The sequence below is a fragment of the Podospora pseudocomata genome, chromosome 3 (assembly GCF_035222375.1).
Source record: "Podospora pseudocomata strain CBS 415.72m chromosome 3, whole genome shotgun sequence".
Lineage (NCBI taxonomy): Eukaryota > Fungi > Ascomycota > Sordariomycetes > Sordariales > Podosporaceae > Podospora > Podospora pseudocomata.
In genome coordinates this window covers 3768383-3792542 of record NC_085887.1, presented here as the reverse complement: position 1 = coordinate 3792542, position 24160 = coordinate 3768383, and the positions used below count along the sequence as shown (strand labels likewise).

The following is a 24160-nucleotide window of genomic DNA, read 5'->3' as shown; positions in this document are numbered from 1 at the left end:
CGATGACATAATCTTGGCACCCCTGGTTCAGTGCTCTGATAAGGCTCCTTATCGGGCGCAACAGTGCTGTGGCAGCGCGATGCCAACAGCTGTCATCAACGGGAGCAAGTGGCATCAACGAGAGGCCCTTCAATAGCAGCAACAACAACAGCAACAAACAGCAACAACAGCAACAACAGCAACAACAGCAACAACAACAACAACAACAAAAGAAATTCTTTCTGAATGTGAGCCCGAGGCTGGGGCTGCCACTGTCATTGCGACAACATCACACACAATGCGCCGGCTCAATCTGGTTCTCCTGGCTTCGCTGCAGCTCTGCAGAGCTCGACAGCCCAGCTTTAGCATTCACGAGGATCTGCTGGCCCATCCACAGGTATGTCATTGGTCATTGTTAGCTGTCAAGTAGCAACACCAGCTCACAATTCGACTGTTTTTTTTATTTTTTATAAGTTCGAGATTGTCTTTTCCGATCAATTCATTTCCGAAGCCGACGCTCTCGCTCTCCTCGACACACAATTATCGTCCTCCCCAGCTCCCTCTCCAACCCCATCATCCCAGACCGAGCTCGCCAGCCCGTCCACAGAGACAGATGCCAGCAATGGCCAACAACAAAACCCCGAAGACACCGACGATGATTCCAACCCGGTCTCCGAGACGTACGAGCTGATCAACTCTGCCCCGTGGAAATATCTCTGCACCGTACCCGTCCTCGCTCCCCCTCCAACACTCAACCAAACCGCCACCGAGCTCGCCAAGGCCGAAGAGGCTCGGGAAATGTCCCGTGCCTCGGCCAAGGGATGGGAGCTCATGAGTGGTCTTGAAGGACATTGTCTCTACTTTATGAGTGGTTGGTGGAGCTATTCTTTCTGCTACGGCAAAGACGTTGTTCAGTTCCATGCTCTGCCACGAGGCACCGAAGGGGGCCCGCCTGTCCGGGATGACAGCAGCCAGGAGTATGTGCTGGGAAGGGCGGTACCCGCTTCTGAGCAACCAAAGGACGGGCAAGAAAAGGGCTTGGCCCCTCCCAACTCGGAGCTACAGGTCAAGGGCGACCAACGATACCTCGTCCAGAAGTTCGAGGGTGGTACCGTTTGCGATCTCACCAACAAACCACGCACCATTGAGGTGCAGTATCACTGCCATCCCGGCGTGGCAGGGGACAGGATTAGCTGGATCAAAGAGGTTACGATTTGCACCTACCTCATGGTGGTGCAGACCCCACGACTTTGCGATGATGTGGCTTTTCTCCCACCAAAGGTCACCAAAAGACATCCCGTTACCTGCAAGCAAATCGTCAGCAGCGAAGAGGAGGAGTCGGCATGGAGATATCAGAAGCAGGTCGAGGCCGGCGGTGTGCTCGAGGGCGCTGGCGAGAGAGCCAGGCTCAAGGTTGGCCGCCCTAATGGTGGAGCCGACAGCAACCCCTTTTCGGGCATGACCATCGGGGGCGTGGTGGTGGGGGGACAAAAGATCCTGGGAGGAAAAGTAAATGCCGATGGAACCCCGGCGTTTAAGCTCATGCCTCCCCGACACATATCCGCCCTTGCTACGCCCAAGGCGGCGACCGTGACCCATGTTTTGCTCGCCAAAGAGAAGGAAGGGGCCCCTATTGAAAAGCTCAGTCCGGAAAAGCTAGAGGAGCTGGGCATCAAGGATGCGTTCTTGGACGAGATGGAGGCCCAGTTGGAGGCGGTATCCGGCGGTGAGGGGTGGAGAGTAGAAGTAGTGGACGCGCCTGGCCAGGAGCGACAGTATGTGGTGTATCAAATGCTTGACAACGGCGCCGACGCAATCGACCTGGAGAAGAAGCACACTCTGCCTCCTGGTGGTGCCGAAGACCAAAAGACCAAGGGCGAGAGGCAGAAGACGGCGACCAAGAAGCAAAAGCCAAAGGCCAAGAAGACCGCCGGGCAACAGGAAAAGACGGAAGGCAAAAAACCGCGTCTCGATGACGACGAGGAAGGGTCCAAAGAGGAGTTCAAGGATGAGCTGTAAGGTACCCGTTATGTATATTGGCACTAGTTGCATATATTGACAGTCATCAAACTACTTTTCTTTCTGGAACAGCTGCCGCCGGGGGAGTCCGCATTATGGGGCTTGCCTCGGTTTGTTCAAACTGCCCGGAATCTGCTCCGGCGCCTCCCTCCTACATTACATAACCCATCATTGCAAGAGCCTCATCAACCAACCACCCATTCAGAAGACTGCCGGGAAGAAAACAAGTGTTTTATGGGGCATTTGCCACTGGCCAGGGGTAATATGTAGCCATGTCCCCACCTTTGCAGGACTAATTCTTGCTCCTGCAGGTGGCGATGTGAAGTCTTTTCTTCTTTTTTTCACAGCGCGCGCTGGACGCATGTATAATGACGACCAGCTTTTCACAATCACTTTGTCCCTTCTTTCTTTTCCCTCTTCTCTCTCTCTTTTTGCTTGATGACCACCAACAGCACCTTCAAGCCGATTCTGCGCGACTGAGTTGTCAGACTCCGGACTGGGACAAGCATCCGTTGGGTTTGCGGTGATCATCGCCGTTGGGTTGGAAGCGAGCGAAAGGGGGTGTCTTGGCATCCGTCATACCCTTCCCTCTTCCCATCCCGCGCTCCTGCCGCCTATCTTTTCGAGCAAGGGGTCTCTTCCAAACACACGGACCCTTTTCTCTACTTGTTTTTCGAGAATCCGGACTCCCGAGACAGCGTGACGACAAGGAAGCATCATCACCGGCCCGGCAAGAGGATACTTAACAGTTGCGGTCAAGAGTGGGAAGCCATCCGGTTGGCTCACTGTTTTATCTTTGAGATTGAGTGGGAAAAAAAGAAAAGAAATAAAAAGTTGGGATGAACGGATAGACACGTTGGCATATTACGCGATATTACATCAGACGAACGCTTATATCGAGCCCTGGCCCTGGTCAACGGAAACGGCAGTTGAAACGGAATCACAGGGGGTTAGGTGGGAAGAATGGACACACATATGGATCATATCAAAACGGAGGACGAGGAAGACCAGGGGCACGGGCTACCGCACCCGACTCCGTCATTGCAGGCACGACAGACACCGGCACCAACAAAACGACAACCTAGCTTGACTGAGTCCAGCCGAGGGGGTAGGAGGACAGCATCAAGCTTGACGGCCAACAGAAAGGTTTGCGACCATTGCAGGACGAGACGGATAAAATGCGATTACCAATTCCCTTGCCAGCAGTGCCTCAATGCCGCCTTGGTGTGCAAAAGGGACCAGGTCCCACGGAAAAGAGGTCCCAAGCCAGGTCATGGTCGAGTTCTTGACAGGATACGGTCAAAAGAGGAGGAAGTGCTGGGGATAGCGTCGAGGGAGAGCAGCGCCGAGTATGTTTTATTCAGCACGATGGGCATTTCGTGAACTAACCCCGGAACGAGAAACAGCTTTGAGACCACCCCGAGCAGTCTCGCCACCCCTCAGTCCACGCCTCCCGACACGCCTTTTCCGAATCCGTCTGCTGACGCCCAGCATGGCCGCTCTGGACGGCAGAGATACCATCATCTCATTCCGCTGTGTGTTGAGGTTTACACGGCTCACCTGTACCCTCTCCTTCCTGTAGTTCACTTACCCACACTGCAGAGCTACTGCTGTCAACCCTCGGTTCCGCCATCTCAGAGGACGCTACTGCTTGCCTTATCGGCTCTCACGTCCCTTCATGTTGCATCTCTTCCACCACCCTCCCGGCCCCCATCAGGGAGTAATACCGACTGGATCAGCGCAGCAAAGTCGTTTCTGGAAGAATGCTCGGCCACACGCCAGGCATACGACTATGTTGCTCACCTCCAGCTGAACGATATTTTGACGTCGTTTCTGCTGTCCAGACTTTACATTGAAATGGGGAACAGCCGAAAAGCCTGGGTGTATCTGCGAGAAACAGGCGCTCTGGCGGCCGAGTTCGGTCTGGATCGGGAAGATGGATATGCAGGTTCGGAAGAAGACGATGACCTGGCGAGGAGGAGGCTGTTCTGGGCAGTTCTGATTTCCGAGAGGTAGGTTTCGTGACCACTACGGGACGAGGACGTCTGCTGACAGGAACAGGGAATTTGCCATCCTGAGAAACAAGCCCATCACGAGCTTCAGACGGAAACCAGAACTGCCAACCTTTGGATACCGGTATGAAGATCCAGGTGTCCATGCTGGCTTGCTACAGCTGGCGGAGGTATACAAGCCGGTTGGTGAGGACTTTGTCGCTGCGTGGAACGACACCTCCCCCCAAAACGAAGATTCGCCGGCCGCTCACAACATGAAAGCCGCAAAGCTGCTGGAGCTCCAACGCCGTCTGTCACAGGTGACAGAGTCAGGGGAGGAGGCCACAGAAATGCAAAGGGTGCATCTCACGATTACTCGTCAGTGGCTGAAGCTGGTTACTTGGCAACTGTCGTTCCGCGCCCACCTGCTGTCGTTCGGCAACGTCCACGAAAGCATGCGGTTCACTTATCCGCTCATCATCGCGCACGAGACGTTGTCGTTTCTGAACTCGCTACCGCCAGGGCGCTGCTACGGTAGGATTTCAACCATGGAAAAGATTTACGAGATTGGCATCTGGTGGCTCAATGTCGTCGGGGCTGTGGATAACCTCGAGCTTGGGAGGCACGGTGTCAAGACAGATGATAACCTTCTGGACGCTTTTGTCAGGGTTCTCAGCGTCGGCGAACAGAGCAGGGTACTGTTTGCAGAACGGCTCAAGATGTTTGCCGCTGCTGGTGACATGTCAGACCTCAGTTACATGGTGGGCAGGAAGTTCTCCCAAGAGGTGAGGGAGCAAGGACACAAAGAGATCAAGACGGAGGAGCCGGAGCCGAGATCTGTGCCGCGAACAGCACACAGCAGCAGTAGATACCACCACGGCGGGCCGTCGCTGGCGGTGGACACGCCCTCACCGGCGACCAATGGGCCTCCAACGGCACCTCACACCAACGAGACACCGCCGCCGCCGTGGTTCCAGGGGTACAATAACAGTGCCATCACCACGCCTACCAGCTCTGGGTGGGCGTCGACGACGTCAGAGGTGAACAGTCCGGAGATTTTGTTCAGTCCTGACATTGTCAGTCCCGGGCCGGGAGCGACGAGCTTTGGGTATTTTCGCTTTCCGGGGCCAAAGCCAGGGGAGGGGGCTTGACATGGGTGTTTTGCTAGATCATAATGTTTGTATATGAACCCGCCAAAAAAAATAAAAAGTAGAGGAAGCGATTTCCATTCATCACAAACACTTGTCCAATTCTGATTAACCCCAACTCCCGATTGACAAAGTGGAAACATCACGCGGGAACAAAGACATGACGAAAAGAAGATGTATATATATAATATTAAAAAATGACCAATAAACCAAAACAATGCATGCATGCTATGTACTGTATCCGAGTTCTTTCGTTCCTGCACCTTTTCTTACCCCCCCCTCCCCCAGCCCCTTCTTTTTGTTCCTTTTCCTCTGGGTATATCTACCTCCCTCAAAACTACTGCAACATCTGCTGCATAGCATTAACCCTATACCCCTCCCTCCGTCCCATCAACTCCTCATGCGTCCCCTTATCCACCACCTCGCCCCCCTCCACCACAAAAATCACATCCGCCTTCTTCACGGTGTGCAGTCTGTGCGTAATAGCCAGCACGGTCGTCCCCCGCGCGACTTTATCCAACCCCTCCTGCAGCGCCGCTTCAGAGGCAGCATCCAAAGCCGAAGTGCTCTCGTCAAGCAGCAACAACCTCGGCTTGCGAACCAACGCTCTCGCGATGGCAAGTCTCTGCCTCTGCCCACCGGACAAGCGACCGGCGGAGGCGCCGCACTGGGTGTCGTACCCCTCCGGCATGGCCATGATCACGTCGTGGATGTTGGCTAGCTTGCACGCCTCCTCGATCTCCTCCTGGGTGGGGACGTGGTCGGGTTTGGAGCCGAGGGAGACGTTGAACCGGATGCTGCCGTCGAACAAGGCCGGGTCCTGCGGGACAATGGCGATGGAGTCTTTGATGGAGGCGACGGAAGAGGTGATGTCTACGTTGTCGAGCAGGATTGAGCCCGACGAGGGGGAGTAGAGGTTCTGGACGAGGGACATGATTGTTGATTTTCCTGCTCCGGATGGGCCGACGAGGCCGACGAACTGACCGGGGGTGATGGTGAAGGAGACGTTCTTGAGGGTCCGGTGGTCTGGGCGGGAGGGGTAGGAGAAGGTGACGTTGGTGAAGGTGATTTTCATGCCTGGTTCCCCACCAGTAGCGGCCTTGGCTGCCGGGGAGAGGGCAGACTCCGGGTCGGAAGAGGGGCCGGGCTTGCCGTGCGGGCCACGCTTGGAGTCGATCTCGTTGTTTGTTCCCAGTGCCAAAACGTTCATGATGCGGGAGAAGGCGGTGCGGGCGCGGGAGAACTCGGGGGCGAGGGTGAACATTTGGCCCCAGAGCTGGGCGCTGACGAGCATGGAGACGACGATGATGAAGAATTGGGTTTGGTTGGCCTCGCCCGACATGATCTTTTGGGAACCCCACCAGTAGGCGAAGGCGTAGATCAAAAAGGACATGCTGTTGCTGATGGCGAGCCAGACGTTGGTGAAGGCTGCCGCGCGGACCATTTCGTCGCGGGTGTTCTTCAGGAGGCGGGCGTACGAGCCCATGACCTCCTTTTCGAGGGACAAGGCGGCGACGGTCTTGATGGATTGGACGGCTTCGACGGCCACACCGGTTGCCTTGGCGTAGGAGGCCGCGTGGCGCTCTTCGTAGCGGGCGAGCTGGCGGAGCTGCATGAAGCCCGCCCCGAGGAGGATCGGGACGACGGAGAGACAGACGATGGCAATCTTCCACTGGATGATGTGCGAGAGGATGATGGCGACGAAGAAGTTGACGATGATGGCAAAGACGGTGCCGATGGTGCTACCCGAGAAACCACCGATGGCGGCGCTGTCTTTGGTGATGATGTCAAGCAGGGCAGTAGGGTTGCGGCCGCCGGATTGGTGCCATTCGACACCCTGCTCCATTAGGCTTCTGAAACTGAGCACGCGGATGGCATACAGCATTCTCTCGGCGATGAGACCAAAGCACGACCACGCAAAGAAGTTTGCCAGGAGCTCAATGCAGGCCAGCATGAAGAGCAAACCACCAAAGAACTTTCCGAGGTCGAGGATGTCCTCGGGCGAGTTCTCGCACGGGTTGAGAGCACCAACGGTGAAACCAAAGATGAGACCAGATCCGGAGAAAGTACCACCGACAATGACAGCCGCGAAGACAGCCAGAAGCAACCAGGGGAAAGAAGGCTTGACAAGACGGGCCAGACCGGCGAACACGGATCCCCAGCCGGCCTCCTTCTCCTTCTCCTCCTTGTCATTGGCCGCCTTTTCAGCAGCAGACTCATCCCTGCTGGAGATGGAAGCAGCAAGAACCTTGGCTGCCTCCTCCTCTTCCTCGTCAACGACAACAACATCCTTCTTCTCGCTGATCTCAGCAACAGCCGAAGCAGCAGCCTCCTGGTTACCCAAGCTCTGCAGCTTGGCCATGGCAAAGAACTTGCCATCTTCTCTCGCCATCAGCTCGTCGTACACCCCCTCCTCCACAACCTCACCCGCCTCCAGAACAACAATCTTGTCCGCATTGCGAATGGTACTCAACCTATGAGCAATGGAAATTACCGTCCTCCCCTCGGCAGCCCGCTCAACAGCGAGCTGGATCTTTTTCTCAGAAGTCGAATCCAGCGCAGCAGTGGCCTCGTCCAGCAGCAAAATCTTGGGATCTCTAATCAAGGCACGCGCGAGCGCCACTCGCTGTCTTTGGCCACCAGACACCAAAGACCCCTTGGGCCCAGCAAAAGTACCGTAGCCCTTTTCCAGATTGGAGATGAAGTTGTGCGCGTCAGCCTGGACGGCAGCCTCCTTGACAAGACGGATGACTTCCTGCACCGCAGGGTTGGCAACGTTACTGTCGTCAACGGCATCCTTGCCCTTCTTGGCCAACTCGGCGAGCTCGCCGCCTTCTACCACCGCCTTGAGAGCTTGGTGTTCTGGCTTGGGGGAGTTGACCAGACCGAGAGCGATGTTCTCAAGGATGGAGCGGTCGAGAAGAGAAGGTTCCTGCTGGACGAGAGAGACAAAACTGCGGAGGTGGGACACGTTCAGTGTCTTGATGTCTGTGCCGTCCAGGGTGATGACACCAGAATCGGGATCCTGCAGACGGGCGACGAGGGCGGCGATGGTGGATTTACCGCTTCCCGAAAGACCGACGAGGGCGGTGTGCTTGCCTGCCGGGAGGACAAGGTTGACGTTGCGGAGGACTGGCTGCTCGGCGCGGGAGGGGTAGGCAAAGGAGACGTTTTCGAGCTGTATGTGGCCGGTGGTGGTCTCAACCGGCAAAAAGGCGCCTTCGGAGGAAGTGCCGTCGATGGTGGAGGGGGCGTTGATGTCGGCCATCAGACGAGAAAAGGCAGTGGAGGCGCTGCCGAGGATGGGGAGGATGGGAGCGATGTTGCCGAGACAGACACAGGCTTTCAGGGAGTGTTAGTTGTTGACAGTCAGTAAAAAAAGGGGAAGGGGAGGGGGGAGAGAGAGAGAGAGAGAGAGAGAAAAACATACCATCAACCAACAAGAACACCACAGTATAAATCTGACCAACAGTTTCGGTCCCCTCGCCCCTGATGGTATCAACAATCATGCGACTACCCTGCCAGAAGGCCAGAGCATTGGCGCTGTACGCAATAAAGTACAGCATACCAGCCTGCATGGCAGCAGCAATGCCCTTTTTGACACCAGCACCTCTAGCCACGGCGACATGCTCGGCAAACTTCTTTTCCAGTCTGCCAGCCATACCGAACGACTGCACGACACCGACGTGCTGAAGCGCCTCACCGGCAATGTTGCTGGCGGCAGTCTGGGAAGAAGCACTGATGACCATGAACTTGGTGACAAAAAAGCCACCGCCCATCGCCATGAGCAAGAACGCCGGGATGAGCGAGACCAAAATACCAGCCAGCTTTGCCTGCTTGATGAACGCGACGACGTAGCAGGCGAAGAAGAAACTGGTCGAGGCGATCAAAACGCCCACCTTTTCGGAAGTACCGGCCTGGACTGCAGTCATGTCGCCCTGAAGTCTGGTCGAGACCTCACCACTGGCGGCAGATCGCGCGTCGAAGAAGCCGGGGGGCTGTCTCAGCAAAGCCTGAACATACTGCCCCCTGAGTCTCTGAGCGAGACGCTGGGAGAAGAGAGACCAGGACAGGACGTAAACGTAGATGCAAACCAAGGCAGCAATGGCAATATACACCAACTTGAGGACCTTATCGTTGATGGAAGCCTCATAGGCGAAAGGGTCGTTGACGCCGTTGATGGAGGTGGAAGTGGAGCTGAGGTCAGAGTCACCGGCCGCACAGGTGGCATCGTTCATGTTGTCGACGAGCTCGCCAAAGATGATGCCCATCAGGGGGAAGGGGATACCGGCACCGGCGGCGGAGATGACGCCGGTGATGAGAAGACAGACGTCGATCCATGTTGGCGACGCGGAAGCAAAGATCTTGAGCCAGACGAGGAGGCCACCTTGGGGCTGGAGAGATGTTAGGGATCGAGTCAAATGTAAACAATGAGTGAAGCTATTCAGGGGCCGAAAAGGGGGATTTAGGGGCAGACACAGAAAAGACTTACGGCTTGTTCGGCAGCTGCCGGCGCATCAGAAGCACTTCCAGTGGTGGTAGGGGCAAGTGCCTTCTCCTTATCAGCGGCCGCATCACTCGCTGCAGCGCTGTGCGGACGCTTCTCTCCGGAAGCCTCGACCACCATTGTACCTGCTTTTTTACCGTGTTGCTTCCACGGCGGGGGGGCAGGTTCTCTTGGCGAAATCAGGCCACTTTTTCTGGACAAGAGAGAGAAGAGATTGTGCGTGGGAAGAGATCACAATCTGAAAGGGGACATGGGAAGAGAAACACAACACAGGCCAAAGAAGTTATGGCGGGATGAATACCCCCGTCTCCCGGGGGCGTTGATCTTTTCCCTGGGGGAAACACATTTCAAGCAATTTTTCTTTTTGGTCTCCTTACTACCTTATTCTGGTGACCAATTTACTGTATGTTTCCCCCGCTCACCCCAGTCACTTCAGCAGCCGAAACAGTGAGGTGAACTTCCCCCGGCAAAACGACAGTGGAAGCCCCCGGTTCTACCCACCACCCATTGACCCCGATTCCGGCCTTGGCGAGGGCGGATCTGATTAGGTGAACGGACGGATCTGATAAAAATTTTGTTGCGCTGGGCGGCCCCCACATGATAGTCTTCGATGTGACCCTCGAGTTGCGTCCTTTTTTAATTACCTTGGTATGCGGTCGTCCTGCATGGTTCCTGCTTTGCTGTCCCTTGATCAGATGAAGTAGGCATCACGGTATGTATCTTGTGAAAAGATTACTTATTTGTGGGAGATTTGAACGGAATGGCACCAGATCACCGCCGGTCTTCGAGGTCTTCATCCGACTTTCTTGTGTGACCAGGGGCAAGGGGAGCTGACCCAGTTTAAAGTTATCTGATCCGAAGAATCTCCACTGTTCGGCTCCATGCAAACGAGCCATTTTAACGCTCGCCATCCCAGCCACCGAACACCCCTGTAAACGTTCTTTCTTGCCCACCATCCGAACTCCTGCTACTGCTTTTTCTCGCAACGTTGGTCTTTTGGTTTTTTGTCTGCTGTATTACCGTTGATCCCCACCATCTTTAATGTCGATAGAGGTACAATGGCGTAACTCGTGTGTAATGATGTTCCGTAACACCACCCAAGCTGGGGGCAACGACCTCGTCAAACATCTTTGAACATCCCTCCCGAAGCACAAACTTCCCGAAGTCTTAGCCCGGAGATATCGCCGCTTTGGGATTCCGGTGGGGCATTACGTTATAGACATGGATGGACCGACAACAGCCCACCCTGCTGGTTTCCACCTGTGCATTATCACGATCATCTGATAAAAATTCTTCGTCTGTGGCTCCATCACCCTTTCTCCACGGATCATCGACTCTGCCACACTGTCGTCATGTCCGAGAAAGGCCGTCGGACACGGTCACCGAGCGGTAGCTTCACGGGTGAAAGGGTCGTCTGGAGTTGCCCACGGTGAAATGACACATTGTGGATTGCGCTTGTGCCTGTCAGCGAGCCACGGCATTGTCTCATCTGAACCTCGAATTCGGATCGAGACACGGCAGAGGAGACACAAGTGTGGTGGTGTCTGCTGTGCGTGAAACGTTTCTCAGAGAGGGGGGGTGGGCCTGGAATGCCCTCTCCATGCAACCACCTTCGTACTCGTATGCTTCTCCGTGTTGGCGCCATCAACTGTCAAAGCTGTCAATTTTGGAGCCTTCATCGGCCATCTACCGGTGACAAGCTTCTTCTAGCACAGATCTAGAAGTGCGTGTCTATTATGGTCTAACCTCAACGTCTGGTTGTTGTTGTTGTTGTTGTTGAACCTGTTGTTGGCGCTGCTGCTGCTGCTGCTGCTGCTGCTGTTGCTTCCTCTCCTCCTGCCACTCCGCCCACACCTCCCCCAACTTTCTCCCATCAACCTTGACTCCATACACACCCTGCGGCAGTTTCACCATGAGCGGTACCTCCACGTCCTCTTTGGTCCTTAACACGGCCGCCTCGTGAACCACCTGGGCTATCTCCGCGGGGACTCTCCTGAAGCCCTTTCTGAAGTACACGTTTTCCGATGTGGGCGTCGCTTCGAGGTAGATGGGCAGTCCGATAGTGTTTCCGAGGTCAACAATGGCCTGGACAAGAGTAGAGCCAGCTCCCTTGCCTTGGTGCTTGGGGTCAACGGCAAAAGCGTGGATGTCTGTTGCGGTGATGATATTAGCGAGATGCTTGACGTGATGGGAAAGCTACAGGCAGCAAAATGAGGTCCCCGAAAGACCACCCCAGACTAAAAAGCGCCACTTGGATGCGCTGCAACGCTCAACGTACCCTCCCAGGAAACAATACAGCACGTGGTCTCTGCAAGAAGCACAAGAGTCTCTCTCGCAAGAAAATTCCAGCAAGGGAAATATCAAGCGAGCTGCTGCTGTGTTCACATGGCATTTTTGTCCAAAAATCGAGTAAATACCATCAGATAGAAAAAGGAAAAATAAAACACTCACAAACATACGGCCTCCCCCCCATAATCCTCTCCCTCGCACCCCAAAGCCCGTCCAGCACCCTCTCCGCCCGTGTCCTCTGCTCCCCGTGAAGCCACCCAATCTCTGGCATCTTGCGCTCCTCTTCTGTTCTAGGCTTGACAAACACGTCGCAGAGGGCCATGCCGATGATCTCACCCGTCTCCGAGTCGACACACTTGTAGGTGTACTGCGTCTCGGAGGTGTGCCACCACTGCAGGGTGCCGTTGGTGTGCGCCTCGCGGAACTCGTCGGACGTGACGCCCGAGGGGAAGAGGATGTCGAGCAATAAAGAGCCGGAGGGGTCGGTGGTGAAGGCGGCAAAGTAGGCGTCGTAGCAGGGCCGGATGTCGGGGATGAGGGCTGGGAGGACGAGGTAAGGCATTTTGGGCGGTTTGTCTCTCTTACCGTAATAGGTGGAGGAATGTATAAGAGGTATAAACACGAGGTGAAGTATAAGACTAACAAACACTAAGACAGAACAACAACACCCTCAACTCAACACACCGCGACAAAAGCAGACAAGAAGCACAAGATATATCAACCCCCCCGGACCATCAAGGCCCTCATTCGTCTTACTCGTCTCACCTCTCTCTACCTACCCCATTCCTCACCATCAAAAAACCGCAACCGCCGCATATCCTGTGTGCACGTTACCTTGATGCAACCTCACCGAACCGCAGATCCCTTTTCGCACCTCACAAAACGTAAGCGGCGTTTGCAAATTCATCTACTATAACCCACAACGGCATATTGCCGCCCTGACAAGAGAAATGTACAGTGCCGATCACTTCACCTTTCCAGGTCCCCTAGTGACGGGTAATGCCGCAAAACTACCGCATCTCGGAGGTAAGATGCTGCATCGCCAACAGAGAAGCCGCGTCAACATAGCCGATATGAATGCCTACCTACCTCCTCCGCCGCCGCGCGCGGGATGATGAAGATGTGATGATCGCTACGTTAGGTAGGTACCTCCTGATGGTACGCTTGCGGGGATACTCCATAGGTGGAATCCCTTCCGGTTTGTTGAGACCTCACCTACTCACCCACAAAGTGACAGTGGGACTGGATCTCGCAACAACACAACAACAACAACCAAGCAGCTGTAGGGGTGGTAACGTAGCCGTGACTGCCGTGAGAGAATCCCTCCTTCCTAAAGCATCATCAAACTCCAGAATCAGGGCCCGCGTGATGATGATGATCATCATCATCTCAAGAAAAATGGCAAATCCTTCGGGAAGAACCCGATCAGAAGGATCGTCTCTTTTCTCCGTGGCCTGAGTTGACCCGTGACACCGCCCCGGGAAGAAGGGGCGGCTTTGCGGCCTTGGAAGAAAAGTTAAATAGCAGCGAGACCCTCTCTGAATATCTTGTCTGAGAAGCAAGCCAAGCACCATGTCTGTTTTCGTCAGTGGCTACCGGCCGTGGTTGCACAATCTCAATTTCTAGGGACTCGCGTGGGGGGGGGGGAGGGAGCTCATGACTTCAAGATTTGTCTTGTTCTCTATGCTCCCAAGTCATCGGCCTCAAAAACGCTGGCTTCTCATTCTTGACAACTCAATGCTCGGTGTTATCATCACCGCTGTGACAAAACCCGCGTTGTGTTGGCCCGAAGCCGAAGCCGGAGCAACCCCCCAAAGTGCGGCTCATAGCGGGCGGCAATAAGGACGCCTCCTTGGCTCAGAGGAAAAGCCAACCCCTTTCACTTACACAACCACATCTCCAAGTTGCCCAAACACTCACCGCACCTTGAACCTCTTCCAATATCGCAGTCCTGCAGGAATCTCAAGATCAGCACTCCCCCTCAAAACCAACTCCAACAAACCCGCCAATCTCAAAAATCTCGCTCAAAAACTTCAACCCTCGGCATTGACGTCCCTCGATGGAGCCACAACCCCACCCAATGACACGATGCCCAGTAAAGTTATCTGATCCGTCCCTCGTCCAGGGACCCCCTGTTGACCAAACTCCACTCCACACGCTCTCCTGAACCCCTGTCGAGATATGGAATCGGGGTTTCAGCAACGGCTTTTTTTTCTGATGTTTTTTTTCCCCTCACCCCACCTCCCTTCACACCCTTTCTTGATCACCACCACCTACCACATGTTCTGGGAGCACAGGACTTCTGCCACCACCACCACTACTCTACTCACCCATCCAATGAGCAATAGCAAGCCACACCTTCCCCCACCCACTGCATTGGTCAATGGTTCGGGGCCACATCCAGATGAGGGAATCCCCTTCATGAGAAACGCTCGGCCGACTGTCTTCCGCAGCGTGACATCACATACTACATACACACACACCATCACCTTGAACCCCTTTTTGCCTGTTTCTGTTTGTTATAGTTTAATACCGTACGTACATACATACCTGTATCCTTCTCGTACGGCATCGCACATCTTTGCCTGCAACAAGGCACAATGGGATGGGATGGGATGGGGATATCCCTCTCGCCACATGCCCGGCCACGCCATCTTCACAGATCCGTACCCACTTGTTCGCAGAGAGCAAAAGGCCATGAACCTGGTCACACACATGGCCAAGTCTCGCTTGCGGAGACAGAAGGGAGCTAGAGGCCGGCGAGGAAGCCATCTCGGTTCATCGGTCGAGTCGATACCGCGCCCTCCTTCCCGTCTTGCATCCAGGAAAGTAGTTGCTAGTCCCGACCATCGGCGTGTCATCTTGCCGTATTCAAGGGCTCGAGAATCACGAGCCAATGTCCAACAAACCTGAACCTAGCCCCAGACCCTTCAAGAGCGGGGTTTTTATTTCTTGTCGTAAGGTCTAGTAGTGAAGACCCGGGAATGGGGTATCATTCCGGCTAGTATCCAGCGCCCATACATATCCAAACATGGATGGGTTGGATTCGCTAGTCTAGCAGATGCAGGTTCACCAAAGTGAAAAGTTGCCGGTCATACCTGGTCTTTCCCTCTCCTGATTTCTTTCCTTTTTCCTCTCTGTATCAAGAACTGCAAGAAGAGTGTCACCCCGATTATTGTACCTCTCTTGTCAGCATTCTCCCTCGAACAAAAAGTAGCAGAAAGGGATATCCCGCTGCCCACCCCCATGCGTTGATCCTGTCCTGTAACGTCACCACACGCTACCACGACACGGCAAAGAACCTCTCGACAAGAGATAGAAAGCGGGAATTTACCGACAGTCGTGTCCCTTCCCGTAGCCAGCTCGGCATAACATACCAGACAATATGCATCTCGCCCAGCACGCACCCGGCATTCTGGGTGGCCTCCGCCGCGATGCTATGCAGCTCGACACCCAGACCATTCCTCTAGACTCTGTTACCAGGACGCTACCAGTACCCGAATCAGAGTCTGCCCTCGACGCCCTTCTTCTCGCCTGGGGTGCTTTCCTCCAAAGACAACGAGGCGACGACGACAGAGTAGAACAATTTTCCTGGGGCCACAAGTCGCAAGGCTCACCATCGGAGATCTCCACCCGCTTTTCCCTCAAAGCCCTCGGTCTCGAATTGACCAGGTCACGATCAGAGTCTGTTTCAACCTTCCTCCAGGCCGTCAAGACCTCAACCGAGAACATCGCCCGCCCAGGGCTCCTCTACCTCTTCTTCAATGACGAGAGAGAGACCTCCTTTCCCCAAAAAGAGACGGCTGGACCATCTGTATGGACTCCACCTTTTGACCCCCCCTGAAACACGACTGACTGACAATCCCCAGCAATTCGACTTCCAACTCCGTGTTTCCAAGCATGCCTCTGCCCTCACCCTCGAGGGCGTTTACCCTACCACCGAAAAGCCCGACTCCCTCAACTCCCGGCAGGCCGGAGACAGACTCGACACCCTAATTCAACTGGTTAATATCATCACCACTCAGCCTGAAACCCCCATCTCGGCCCTCCTCGAGCCCCTCGGCCGTGACCTCGACCAAATATGGGCCTGGAACGCCGAAATGCCCCCTCTGATCGACCGGACGATGCAAGACATCATATCTGAGCAGGCCGCCGCTCGCCCGGACAAGATTGCGCTTTCCTCGTGGGATGGCCAATGGACCTACGCCGAGCTCGAGCTCATGTCTACCCGCCTGGCGCATTACCTTGTTTCTCAGGGCATCACAGTTGGTGTTAATGTACCGCTATGTTTCGAAAAGTGCCGGTGGACCATCGTCGCTTTGTTGGCCATCATGAAGGCTGGTGGCGCATTTGCCTTGACGGACCCAACATCTCAGCCAGAGGGCAGACTGCGCGCCATGGTGGAGCAAACCGGCGGCAAGCTGGTCGTTGCCTCCGCCGCTCAGACTGAGCTGGCGAAGCGTCTTGTTCCTGAAGATGGCAGCCAGGTGGTAACGGTGAACGAGGAGCTGTTCCAGTCTTTCTCCACTATCGAGGGCGAGCTCCCCCCATTGCCCACTATCCCGACTGTCACCTCTCCTCTCTACATCCAGTTCACCTCTGGCAGCACAGGCAAGCCCAAGGGTGTCGTTGTTTCTCACGCCAACTTCACCAGCGGTGCTATTCCCCGTGCTGAGGCGGTGGGGTACAAGTCTTCTACCAAGTGCTTCGAGTTTGCCAGTTATGCCTTCGATGTCAGCATCGATTGCATGCTCTGCACTCTGTCAGTCGGTGGCACCATCTGCATCCCCTCTGATGCCGACCGCATGAATGACCTTGGCGGTGCCATCAGGGCCAGTGGCGCCAACATGGCGCATATGACACCCAGTGTTGCGCGTGTGCTCGATCCCGCCGTGATTGCTGAGCTTGACGTCTTGGGATTGGGCGGTGAAGCCATCTCGGCTTCTGATGCGGCTGCGTGGAGCAAGGGCAAGACCAGCGTCATTATCGCGTATGGCCCCTCCGAATGCACTGTCGGCTGCACTGTCAACAACACCTTTGCCAAGAACAAGGACGAGCGCAAGGTGTTTACGACCGGAAACATTGGCCGTGGTGTCGGCGGTGTAGGCTGGATTGTCGACCCCGAGGACCACGACCGTCTGGTTCCTGTCGGATCAGTCGGCGAGCTGCTGGTGGAAGGCCCCGTCGTTGGTCTTGGTTACTTGGGTGAGGCCGAGAAGACGGCTGAGGTGTTTATTGAGGACCCTATATGGTTGGTTGCCGGACACAAAGAGATCCCTGGCAGAACCGGCCGGCTCTACAAGACTGGTGATCTTGTTCGGTACGATGCTGATGGGTCTGGTGACTTTGTCTTCATCGGCCGCAAGGATGCTCAAGTCAAGCTCCGTGGACAGCGTGTTGAGTTGGTCGAGATTGAGCACCATCTCCGGCACCACCTCCCAAGCCGTGTCAAGATCGCTGCTGAGGTCATCAAGCCTGCGGGTGCCGAGCCTACTTTGGTGGCCTTTTTGGCCGAGCCTCGCAGCAAGAGCGGCACAACCGAGAAATGTGACGAAGCGGAGGCCACCTTCTCTGATGAACTGACCAAGGCCCTGACCGGTATCGAGGAAGCGCTTGGTGTCGACCTTCCCCGATACATGGTCCCCGCGGCATTCATCCCTCTCCGCGACATGCCAGTGCTGCCTTCTGCCAAGATCGATCGCAAGAAGCTTCGTGCGCTTGGAGGCGCCATGACGCGCGAGCAGATCACTGGCAGCGCCCGCAAGAACAAGAGCAGCGAAGGTGGTGCCCCTTCGACCGAGATGGAGCGGATACTGGCTGCTGTGTGGAAGTCGTTGCTTGGGGACCATACCGACATCACTGTTAGCGACAGCTTCTTTGCTCTCGGCGGAGACTCTCTCAGGGCCATGAGACTCGTTCCCGCTGCTCGCGCTGAAGGCATTGTTCTGTCGGTTGCCGATGTCTTCCGGTACCCTGTCCTCCGGGATATGGCTGTGGTTGCTAAGAAGGCAGAGGCTGGAAGCGGTGGTGCTGCTGCTGACGTCCCACCCTTCTCCCTGATCGACAAGGCCTGGTCTGCTGAGGCGGCAAAGACCGAGGCCAGCCAGCTTTGCGAGGTTGACAAGGCCGATATCGAGGATGTCTATCCCTGCACACCGCTCCAAGAGGCCTTGATGGCGCTCTCTGCCAAGGTCAAGGAGGCCTATGTAGCCCAGCGTGTGCTCAAGATGAACAATGCCAAAGACGCCAAGAAGTTGCAGAATGCCTTCGAGGCCATCGCCGCCGACTCCGCCATCCTCCGCACTCGTATCGTTCAGGTGTCCGACTACGGTCTCATGCAAGTATTGATCAGGGAGCCTATCCAGTGGCGCACTGCGTCATCGTTGGCCAGGTATCTCGAGGACGACCGGGACGAGGAGATGGGTCTCGGCAAGAAGCTTGTTCGCTACGCTATGATCCGCGAGGGCGACGTCTATCACTTTGTACTGACCATGCACCATGCTCTCTACGACGGATGGTCGATGCCCCTGGTAGTTGACCGTGTCAACCAGACCTACCAGGGTGTTGCTCCGAGAAAGCCAGCGGCCCAGTTCAAGCACTTCATCGACTACCTCAACAACAGGCTTGATCGTGCAGGATGCGACACTTACTGGCGTGAGCAGCTCGACGGTGCGACGGGTGTTCAGTTCCCCCGTCTTCCCTTTGAGGGCTACCAGACCCAGGCCGACTCCCTCCTCGAAGTCGATATCAAGCTTGATGGCCGGAAGCTCCCATCGGTGCCCGGTGCCACCATCACTCTTGCCAGCGTGGTTCGCGCGGCGTGGGCTCTGGTGGCCTCCCAGTACTGCAGCGGCAATAACGACATTGTTTTCGGCGAGACACTGACTGGTCGCAATGCCCCCATCGTAGGCGTCGAAGAGATCGAGGGTCCCATGATCACCACCGTTCCTGTGCGGGTCACCATCAACCGCGAGTCGTCCGTCGAGCACTATCTTCAGACCATTGCCGAGCAGATTGTCGGTCAGATCCCATACGAACATGCCGGTCTTCAGCACATCCGCAAGTTGAGCGACGACGCCCTTCAGGCTTGCGAGCTGCGTACTGGTTTCGTGCTGCATCCCGCAGCTGGCGAGGTCGAGGCTGACGACAAGACACCGGCCAACGGGTTGGTGCCGGCGGGCGATGGCGAGGCGGCCCAGGAAGCGCTTAAGTTCAACACGTATGCCCTCATGTTGGTGTGCTCCCTTTCTTCCGATGGCTTCTTCGTGATGGCCAGTTTCGACTCCAAGACGGTCAGCAAGGACACGATGGAGCGAGTGTTGGAGCAGCTCCGGACAGTGGTGCACCAGCTCTGCGAGGGCAATGCGAAGGAGGTCAAGGTCGGTGATTTGCAGTGTCTGACGGATGCTGACAGCAAAGAAGTTGAGGATATGAGCAAGAAGTTCAAGTTGGAGGGTGCTGACTTGGATGCGCTTGGGTTGGATCGGGCTGACATTGCCGGTGCCTGGATTGTCGATGCAGCTGACCACACGCGCCCCTCCCCGCGTGGCGCTGTGGGTGAGCTGTTAGTGGAGACCACCAAGACCCTCAGCGCCCCTGCAGTCGCTGTGCAGACACCACTGCCGCTGTGGCTGAAGAGCACCACTGTCAACGGCGGCCAGATCTACAGAACCGGACGACTTGCCAGCTTTGAGTTCAGCGTCGACACTCCTGTTCTTCGCGTGCTCCCCAAGTCGGCCCAGATCAAGCCCGATTTCACTGTCCCCAAGAAGAAGGCTGCTTCGTCTGGCCCTGCCATCTCTGCTTCCTCTGCCAAGCAAAAGCTGCTCCGGGGCATCTGGAGTCGTCTTCTCAAGGTCGATGAGGACAAGATCTTCCTTGGTGACAGCTTCTTCAACCGTGGTGGTGACTCGATTGCCGCCATGAAGCTCGTCTCCGAGGCCCGTCAGCACGGAATGCAGCTCAGCGTCGCGCAGGTCTTTGCCAACCGGACTCTGTATGACATGGCCAATGTCATGCAGCCATCGCCCACTGTCATCACTAACGTTCAAAGGGGCCAGGGCAGCAGCTCTCCCGCGAGCCCATCCAGTCCCTCCAAGGCCGACTACCAGCCCTTCTCTCTCCTCTTAACCTCCTTCATGCGTCGTATGCAGAGATCGCTGGCCGACAAGTCATGGAAGATCTTCGATGTGCTCCCCACCAGACCTCTCCAGGAGATTGCCGTCAGGGGTACCGTTGAGCTTCCTCGCTTCTCCATCCGCTATGAGCTCATGCACTTTGAGGGCATGGTCAACAAGAAGCAGCTCTTCCGTGCCTGCCAAGAGCTTGTCGCCATCAACGAAGTCCTTCGCACCGTCTATGTCCGCCTTGATGATGTCTGCTACAGCGTGGTGATCGAGAACCCCTTCATCGTCGACATTGTCGAATATGAGATTGACGGTGACGATGTCGAGGAGTTTGCCGGCAAGGTCAGCAGACTGGATGCCCAAACCAAGATGCCTTATGGTTCTTCCTTCGTCAAGTGGTTCTTTGTCACCAACGGCACCAAGAGCACCCTTGTCTTCCGTCTGTCCCACGCCCAGTACGATGAGATTTGCCTTCCCATCTTCCTCAATCAGCTCCAGCAGCTGTACCAGGACCCCAAGTCGGTCTCTCCATCGTACCCCTTCTCCACCTTTGTCGACTACACCATCCAAGAGGGCATTCCCGCTGCCATCCCCTACTGGCGCGACCTCCTTGCCGGTTCCGAGGGTGTTTCTCTCTTGAGACCCGACATCCCCATCACCGACCGCCGCCACTTTGCCATCCACAAGCCCGTCAACATCGCCGCCCGCAGCCGCGACGTGACCGTAGCTACCCTTCCCTCCGCAGCCTGGGCTTTGACCTTTGCCCGTCTGCTCAAGGTCAAGGACGTGGTATTCGGCGAAGTCGCCTCCGGCCGCAGCGTCGACATACCCGGCATCCCCGACGCCAACGCCATCGCCGGCCCCTGCTGGCAGTACGTCCCCACCCGCGTCAAGTTCGACGGCGACGTCCCCATCCGCACCGGCTACGACCTGCTCGAGGCCCTCCAGACCCAGCACATGATGACTTCTTCGCACGACTGCATGGGTCTGGAGGAGATTGTCCGGAATTGCACAGACTGGGATCCTGAGGAGGTGACCTGGTTCGATACGGTCGTTCACCAGGATGTGGCCCACGTCGAGACCTTGTCATTCTTGGACCGCAAGGCTAAGTTTGAGACGCTGTATGCGTACGAGGAGCCGTTGAGGGAGTGGAAGATTCAGGCTTTCCATGATGGGGATACCTTGACCATTGAGGTTATCACTTTTGAGTCGTGGAAGGAGGAGGCGGTGAAGTTGTTGGATGATGTTTGTGCTTCGTTGGAGCAGTTGGTGAACAGGCCTGGGGAGGAGTTGAACATTGCATAGGCGTTTTTTTCTTTTCTTTTTCTTTGGCCATGTTTGGTTACAGGGATTTCTAGCTGTTGGCGGTATAGTCAATCAGTTTGTGTATATTGTTCTTTTTTTGTACATTATTTCTGCATGGTTGTGATGGGCTGGTATATATCTTGTATAGGATTATTTGGAATATGAAATAGTATTTGTCAAAACTCTACCTCTAGTCTTTGCATTCTCCTCATTTTCCTTGCTTGAATCACTAATGTTGTCTTTTAGGCTGTGTACCTACCTTGAGCACGTAGCCGGCTGTGGGCGATAACTGAACTGCAGGAGTAAAATGTATGATCACTGTTAGCTTACACCTTTTGAATATTAAGGGGCCTTCTGACCATCCCTCTAGGCCTACTAACTATCCTATAAAACCTATGAACTATCACTTCAAGGGCCTTTAACTATCTCTTGGGGGCTTTGAACTATCTCTCAAGGTCTATTAACCATCCTTCCGGACCTATTTACTATCTTTCAAGGCCTAGAAACTATCTTTTGAAGCCTGTAAAGACCTCGTTAAAAGGGTTCAACTTTATTCGAGAAGCATGGTTCTACATACCATCATGTACCACCTAACCAGCTTTGCAGTCACCCCACGAAGATTTGGCTCTATTCTGGGTGGTTTTGCAACGCCATATCCGGCGTGGTACTTACCACAGTTGTTTCTTCAAGGGAGCTGGGTAAGACAGTTTCAAAGATGTTTGCGGTGTTTGAAATTTCGTCGTGTCGAGCACGTAGCCCAGGGCGAGCTCTTTCCGGTTAGCATGCGTACTCAAACTCGGCTCTCCCCCAAGTACAACTATGTGCTTCCCGATGACAACCATGGAGTGCCCGCCAAAGATGACCAGGAACGACCCAACGAGGGTTAAGCTATGTCCATAGCGCCCAGGCGGCGGGGAAACATCAAGAACGCACTGGAGACGGGAGCTACGCACCAGTGGCATGTTTCTGTTTCCCTTGGTTAGTAGCGCTGACATGAATGAGTACACACACAGGGATGAGAGTCGCTCGCCTCGGTTCATCATGTACAGGTTGTTCAGAGTGTCCGTTTCTTCGATCTTGGCATTACCTCCCCACAGACACAGAGCATTGCCGGCGAGAACACAGCAGTGCTCTACACGGGCACTGGGTTTGCGGGCCGACGCAGCGATGGGGATGCAGCGAAGCTCTGAAGACGCTTGGAGTTCGATGTACCACAGGTCAGCGAGAACCCGGCGTTCATCTAGCATCAAACCACCCATGAGGTATGCGTGGCCTACAGACCCAGTTAAGTCCGACCAGTGAAATGCAAACCGCTGACAGGAGAGCCCCAAGAGTCTATGCCCGGGCCTGGTGAGCTTGGCAGGGCCTAAACCAGCGCCACCTTTCCACGTGCCAGGTAGGTTTATCACACAGATTAAGACTTTCTTTTCCGGAAAACCCGTTTCTCGTCACGCGTAGCTTTTGAGTCTATCGCACATTGATGGCGTGGAAGCCAGAAAATTGTCCCAAAGTCTGATCATGTCTTCGACGAGTACAAAGCGTGCTGTCAATCTTCTTCCAATCCTTTGCTCACCAGTCCACCATCATCTACATCTAAGAATAAGCTTATATTTCCTGCCCCCTATCCTACCAACCGACTAAAACTATAACGCTATTATTAAGAAACCCTGACCGACCAAATCCGATTTGGAGGGCCTCAGGTCGTTTGAGTGGCGGATGCTTTATTTGATCGAAGCATTCGCTCTTTTCACAGATCCAGAGAGGTGACCTAGTTACAGGTGCTGACCTTTCTGTCCTGTCCTAGACCTCCTCCCGACCCTTCCACAACGCCTCGCGAGCCAGGAAAAGACATGTCAGATATCATCGCCCGAATCATCGTGCGTGACGAGCAGGTTGATCCGAGACTATCAATACGTACCTACCAGTTTGAGACACCGAAATGGTCGCTATGGCAAAGGCTTCGCGGGACCGCCATTTGTGAATGCAGGAGCTTCTGGTATTGGAATGTCCTGCCAAGACTGGACGACCTGCAGATATCGCTACAAGAGTTGGTAGGAATGGAGGGACGATACATTAGACCGTTTCTACGCCGTATCCTTCACGCAAAGTACGAGGCTGATGGGGCTCACAAAGAGTACGAAGGTGATTGGGATCACGAAGAGTGGAGTGGTGATTGTGATCAGGAAGGTGATTCTGATTGGTCATTGTGATTGGGGACTGAGGGGGTGGTTTGCATATAGAAGCAAGTTACAGACTTGTCTTGATCTTAACGCAACCTCCTGATTGCCCTAGAGATTCAAAGATCGACCTGGTATTATTTGCACCCATCATGAGGTTCTCTTTGGAGAAGCGTAATTCTAACTTTGAGGATATGCGGGGTCCGAAGCTCAACTTCAGTCTTTTTTGTTAGACTTTTTTCGCGTCTGCAAAGTGGACACAGGGAGCCTGAGGCTCGTGACCCTACTGTACAGAAGCCTATCATCATGGAAATGACTTTGATACTTTGGGTGGTGTCAAGGGTTAGCCATGTGGATCAAATGGTGGTTTTGGGTTTGACATAGATGGGTGTGTGAAACCTAATACTGCGCTGAACTCTACCTTAACCGTTTGTTAAATTATTACCTTCACCGTTCATTTTTATTTCCTGATTCGTTTCTCCCTTGTCCGTCAACCATCATCATCATCCTACCATTCGTCAGCGACAGCCAGCAACCACTCCCTCGCGTGCAGACGATATATCTGAAGTCAGCGTCCTGACCAATCACCGCTCACTAACGCTAGTCGGTCGTCTACAAA

General features: G+C 54.8%; 5 protein-coding genes across 5 annotated transcripts; 3 read left to right on the top strand and 2 right to left on the bottom strand.

Annotated features, from left to right (window-relative positions):
• Positions 1-171: 171 nt before the first annotated feature.
• Positions 172-2069, top strand: YOS9 (Protein OS-9). The gene is made up of 2 exons (XM_062889419.1): positions 172-376; positions 454-2069. Exons 1-2 carry the CDS (start codon positions 278-280, stop codon positions 1996-1998), a joined length of 1644 nt encoding a protein of 547 aa, XP_062745344.1. The 5' UTR covers positions 172-277; the 3' UTR covers positions 1999-2069.
• Positions 2070-2312: 243 nt separating this feature from the next.
• Positions 2313-5440, top strand: QC762_311225 (uncharacterized protein). Its single transcript, XM_062889418.1, has 3 exons — positions 2313-3347; positions 3405-4010; positions 4054-5440. Exons 1-3 carry the CDS (start codon positions 2962-2964, stop codon positions 5138-5140), a joined length of 2079 nt encoding a protein of 692 aa, XP_062745343.1. The 5' UTR covers positions 2313-2961; the 3' UTR covers positions 5141-5440.
• QC762_311220 (uncharacterized protein) lies at positions 5424-9764 on the bottom strand (the record flags this gene model as incomplete). The annotated part of the gene is made up of 3 exons (XM_062889417.1): positions 5424-8479; positions 8568-9531; positions 9630-9764. 3 exons carry the CDS (start codon positions 9762-9764, stop codon positions 5475-5477), a joined length of 4104 nt encoding a protein of 1367 aa, XP_062745342.1. The 3' UTR covers positions 5424-5474.
• A 1614-nt stretch (positions 9765-11378) lies between these two features.
• Positions 11379-19381, bottom strand: QC762_311210 (uncharacterized protein; the record flags this gene model as incomplete). Its single annotated transcript, XM_062889416.1, has 2 exons — positions 12096-19381; positions 11379-11794 (listed from the first exon to the last, which is right to left on the bottom strand). The coding sequence occupies exons 1-2, from the start codon at positions 12493-12495 to the stop codon at positions 11379-11381; spliced, it is 816 nt and encodes a 271-aa protein (XP_062745341.1). The 5' UTR covers positions 12496-19381.
• Positions 13877-21557, top strand: QC762_311200 (NRPS protein). Its single transcript, XM_062889415.1, has 2 exons — positions 13877-15747; positions 15803-21557. The coding sequence occupies exons 1-2, from the start codon at positions 15319-15321 to the stop codon at positions 21362-21364; spliced, it is 5991 nt and encodes a 1996-aa protein (XP_062745340.1). The 5' UTR covers positions 13877-15318; the 3' UTR covers positions 21365-21557.
• Positions 21558-24160: the final 2603 nt, after the last annotated feature.

Excerpts from the sequence above, each read along its gene's own strand:
- YOS9 (XM_062889419.1), top strand. The coding sequence starts at position 278 with ATGCGCCGGCTCAATCTGGTTCTCCTGGCTTCGCTGCAGCTCTGCAGA. Across the intron at positions 377-453 it reads ATCTGCTGGCCCATCCACAG|TTCGAGATTGTCTTTTCCGA; the intron begins GTATGTCATTGG and ends ATTTTTTATAAG.
- QC762_311200 (XM_062889415.1), top strand. The coding sequence starts at position 15,319 with ATGCATCTCGCCCAGCACGCACCCGGCATTCTGGGTGGCCTCCGCCGC. Across the intron at positions 15,748-15,802 it reads AAGAGACGGCTGGACCATCT|CAATTCGACTTCCAACTCCG; the intron begins GTATGGACTCCA and ends GACAATCCCCAG.
- QC762_311225 (XM_062889418.1), top strand. The coding sequence starts at position 2,962 with ATGGACACACATATGGATCATATCAAAACGGAGGACGAGGAAGACCAG. Across the intron at positions 3,348-3,404 it reads TCGAGGGAGAGCAGCGCCGA|CTTTGAGACCACCCCGAGCA; the intron begins GTATGTTTTATT and ends AACGAGAAACAG. Across the intron at positions 4,011-4,053 it reads GCAGTTCTGATTTCCGAGAG|GAACAGGGAATTTGCCATCC; the intron begins GTAGGTTTCGTG and ends GTCTGCTGACAG.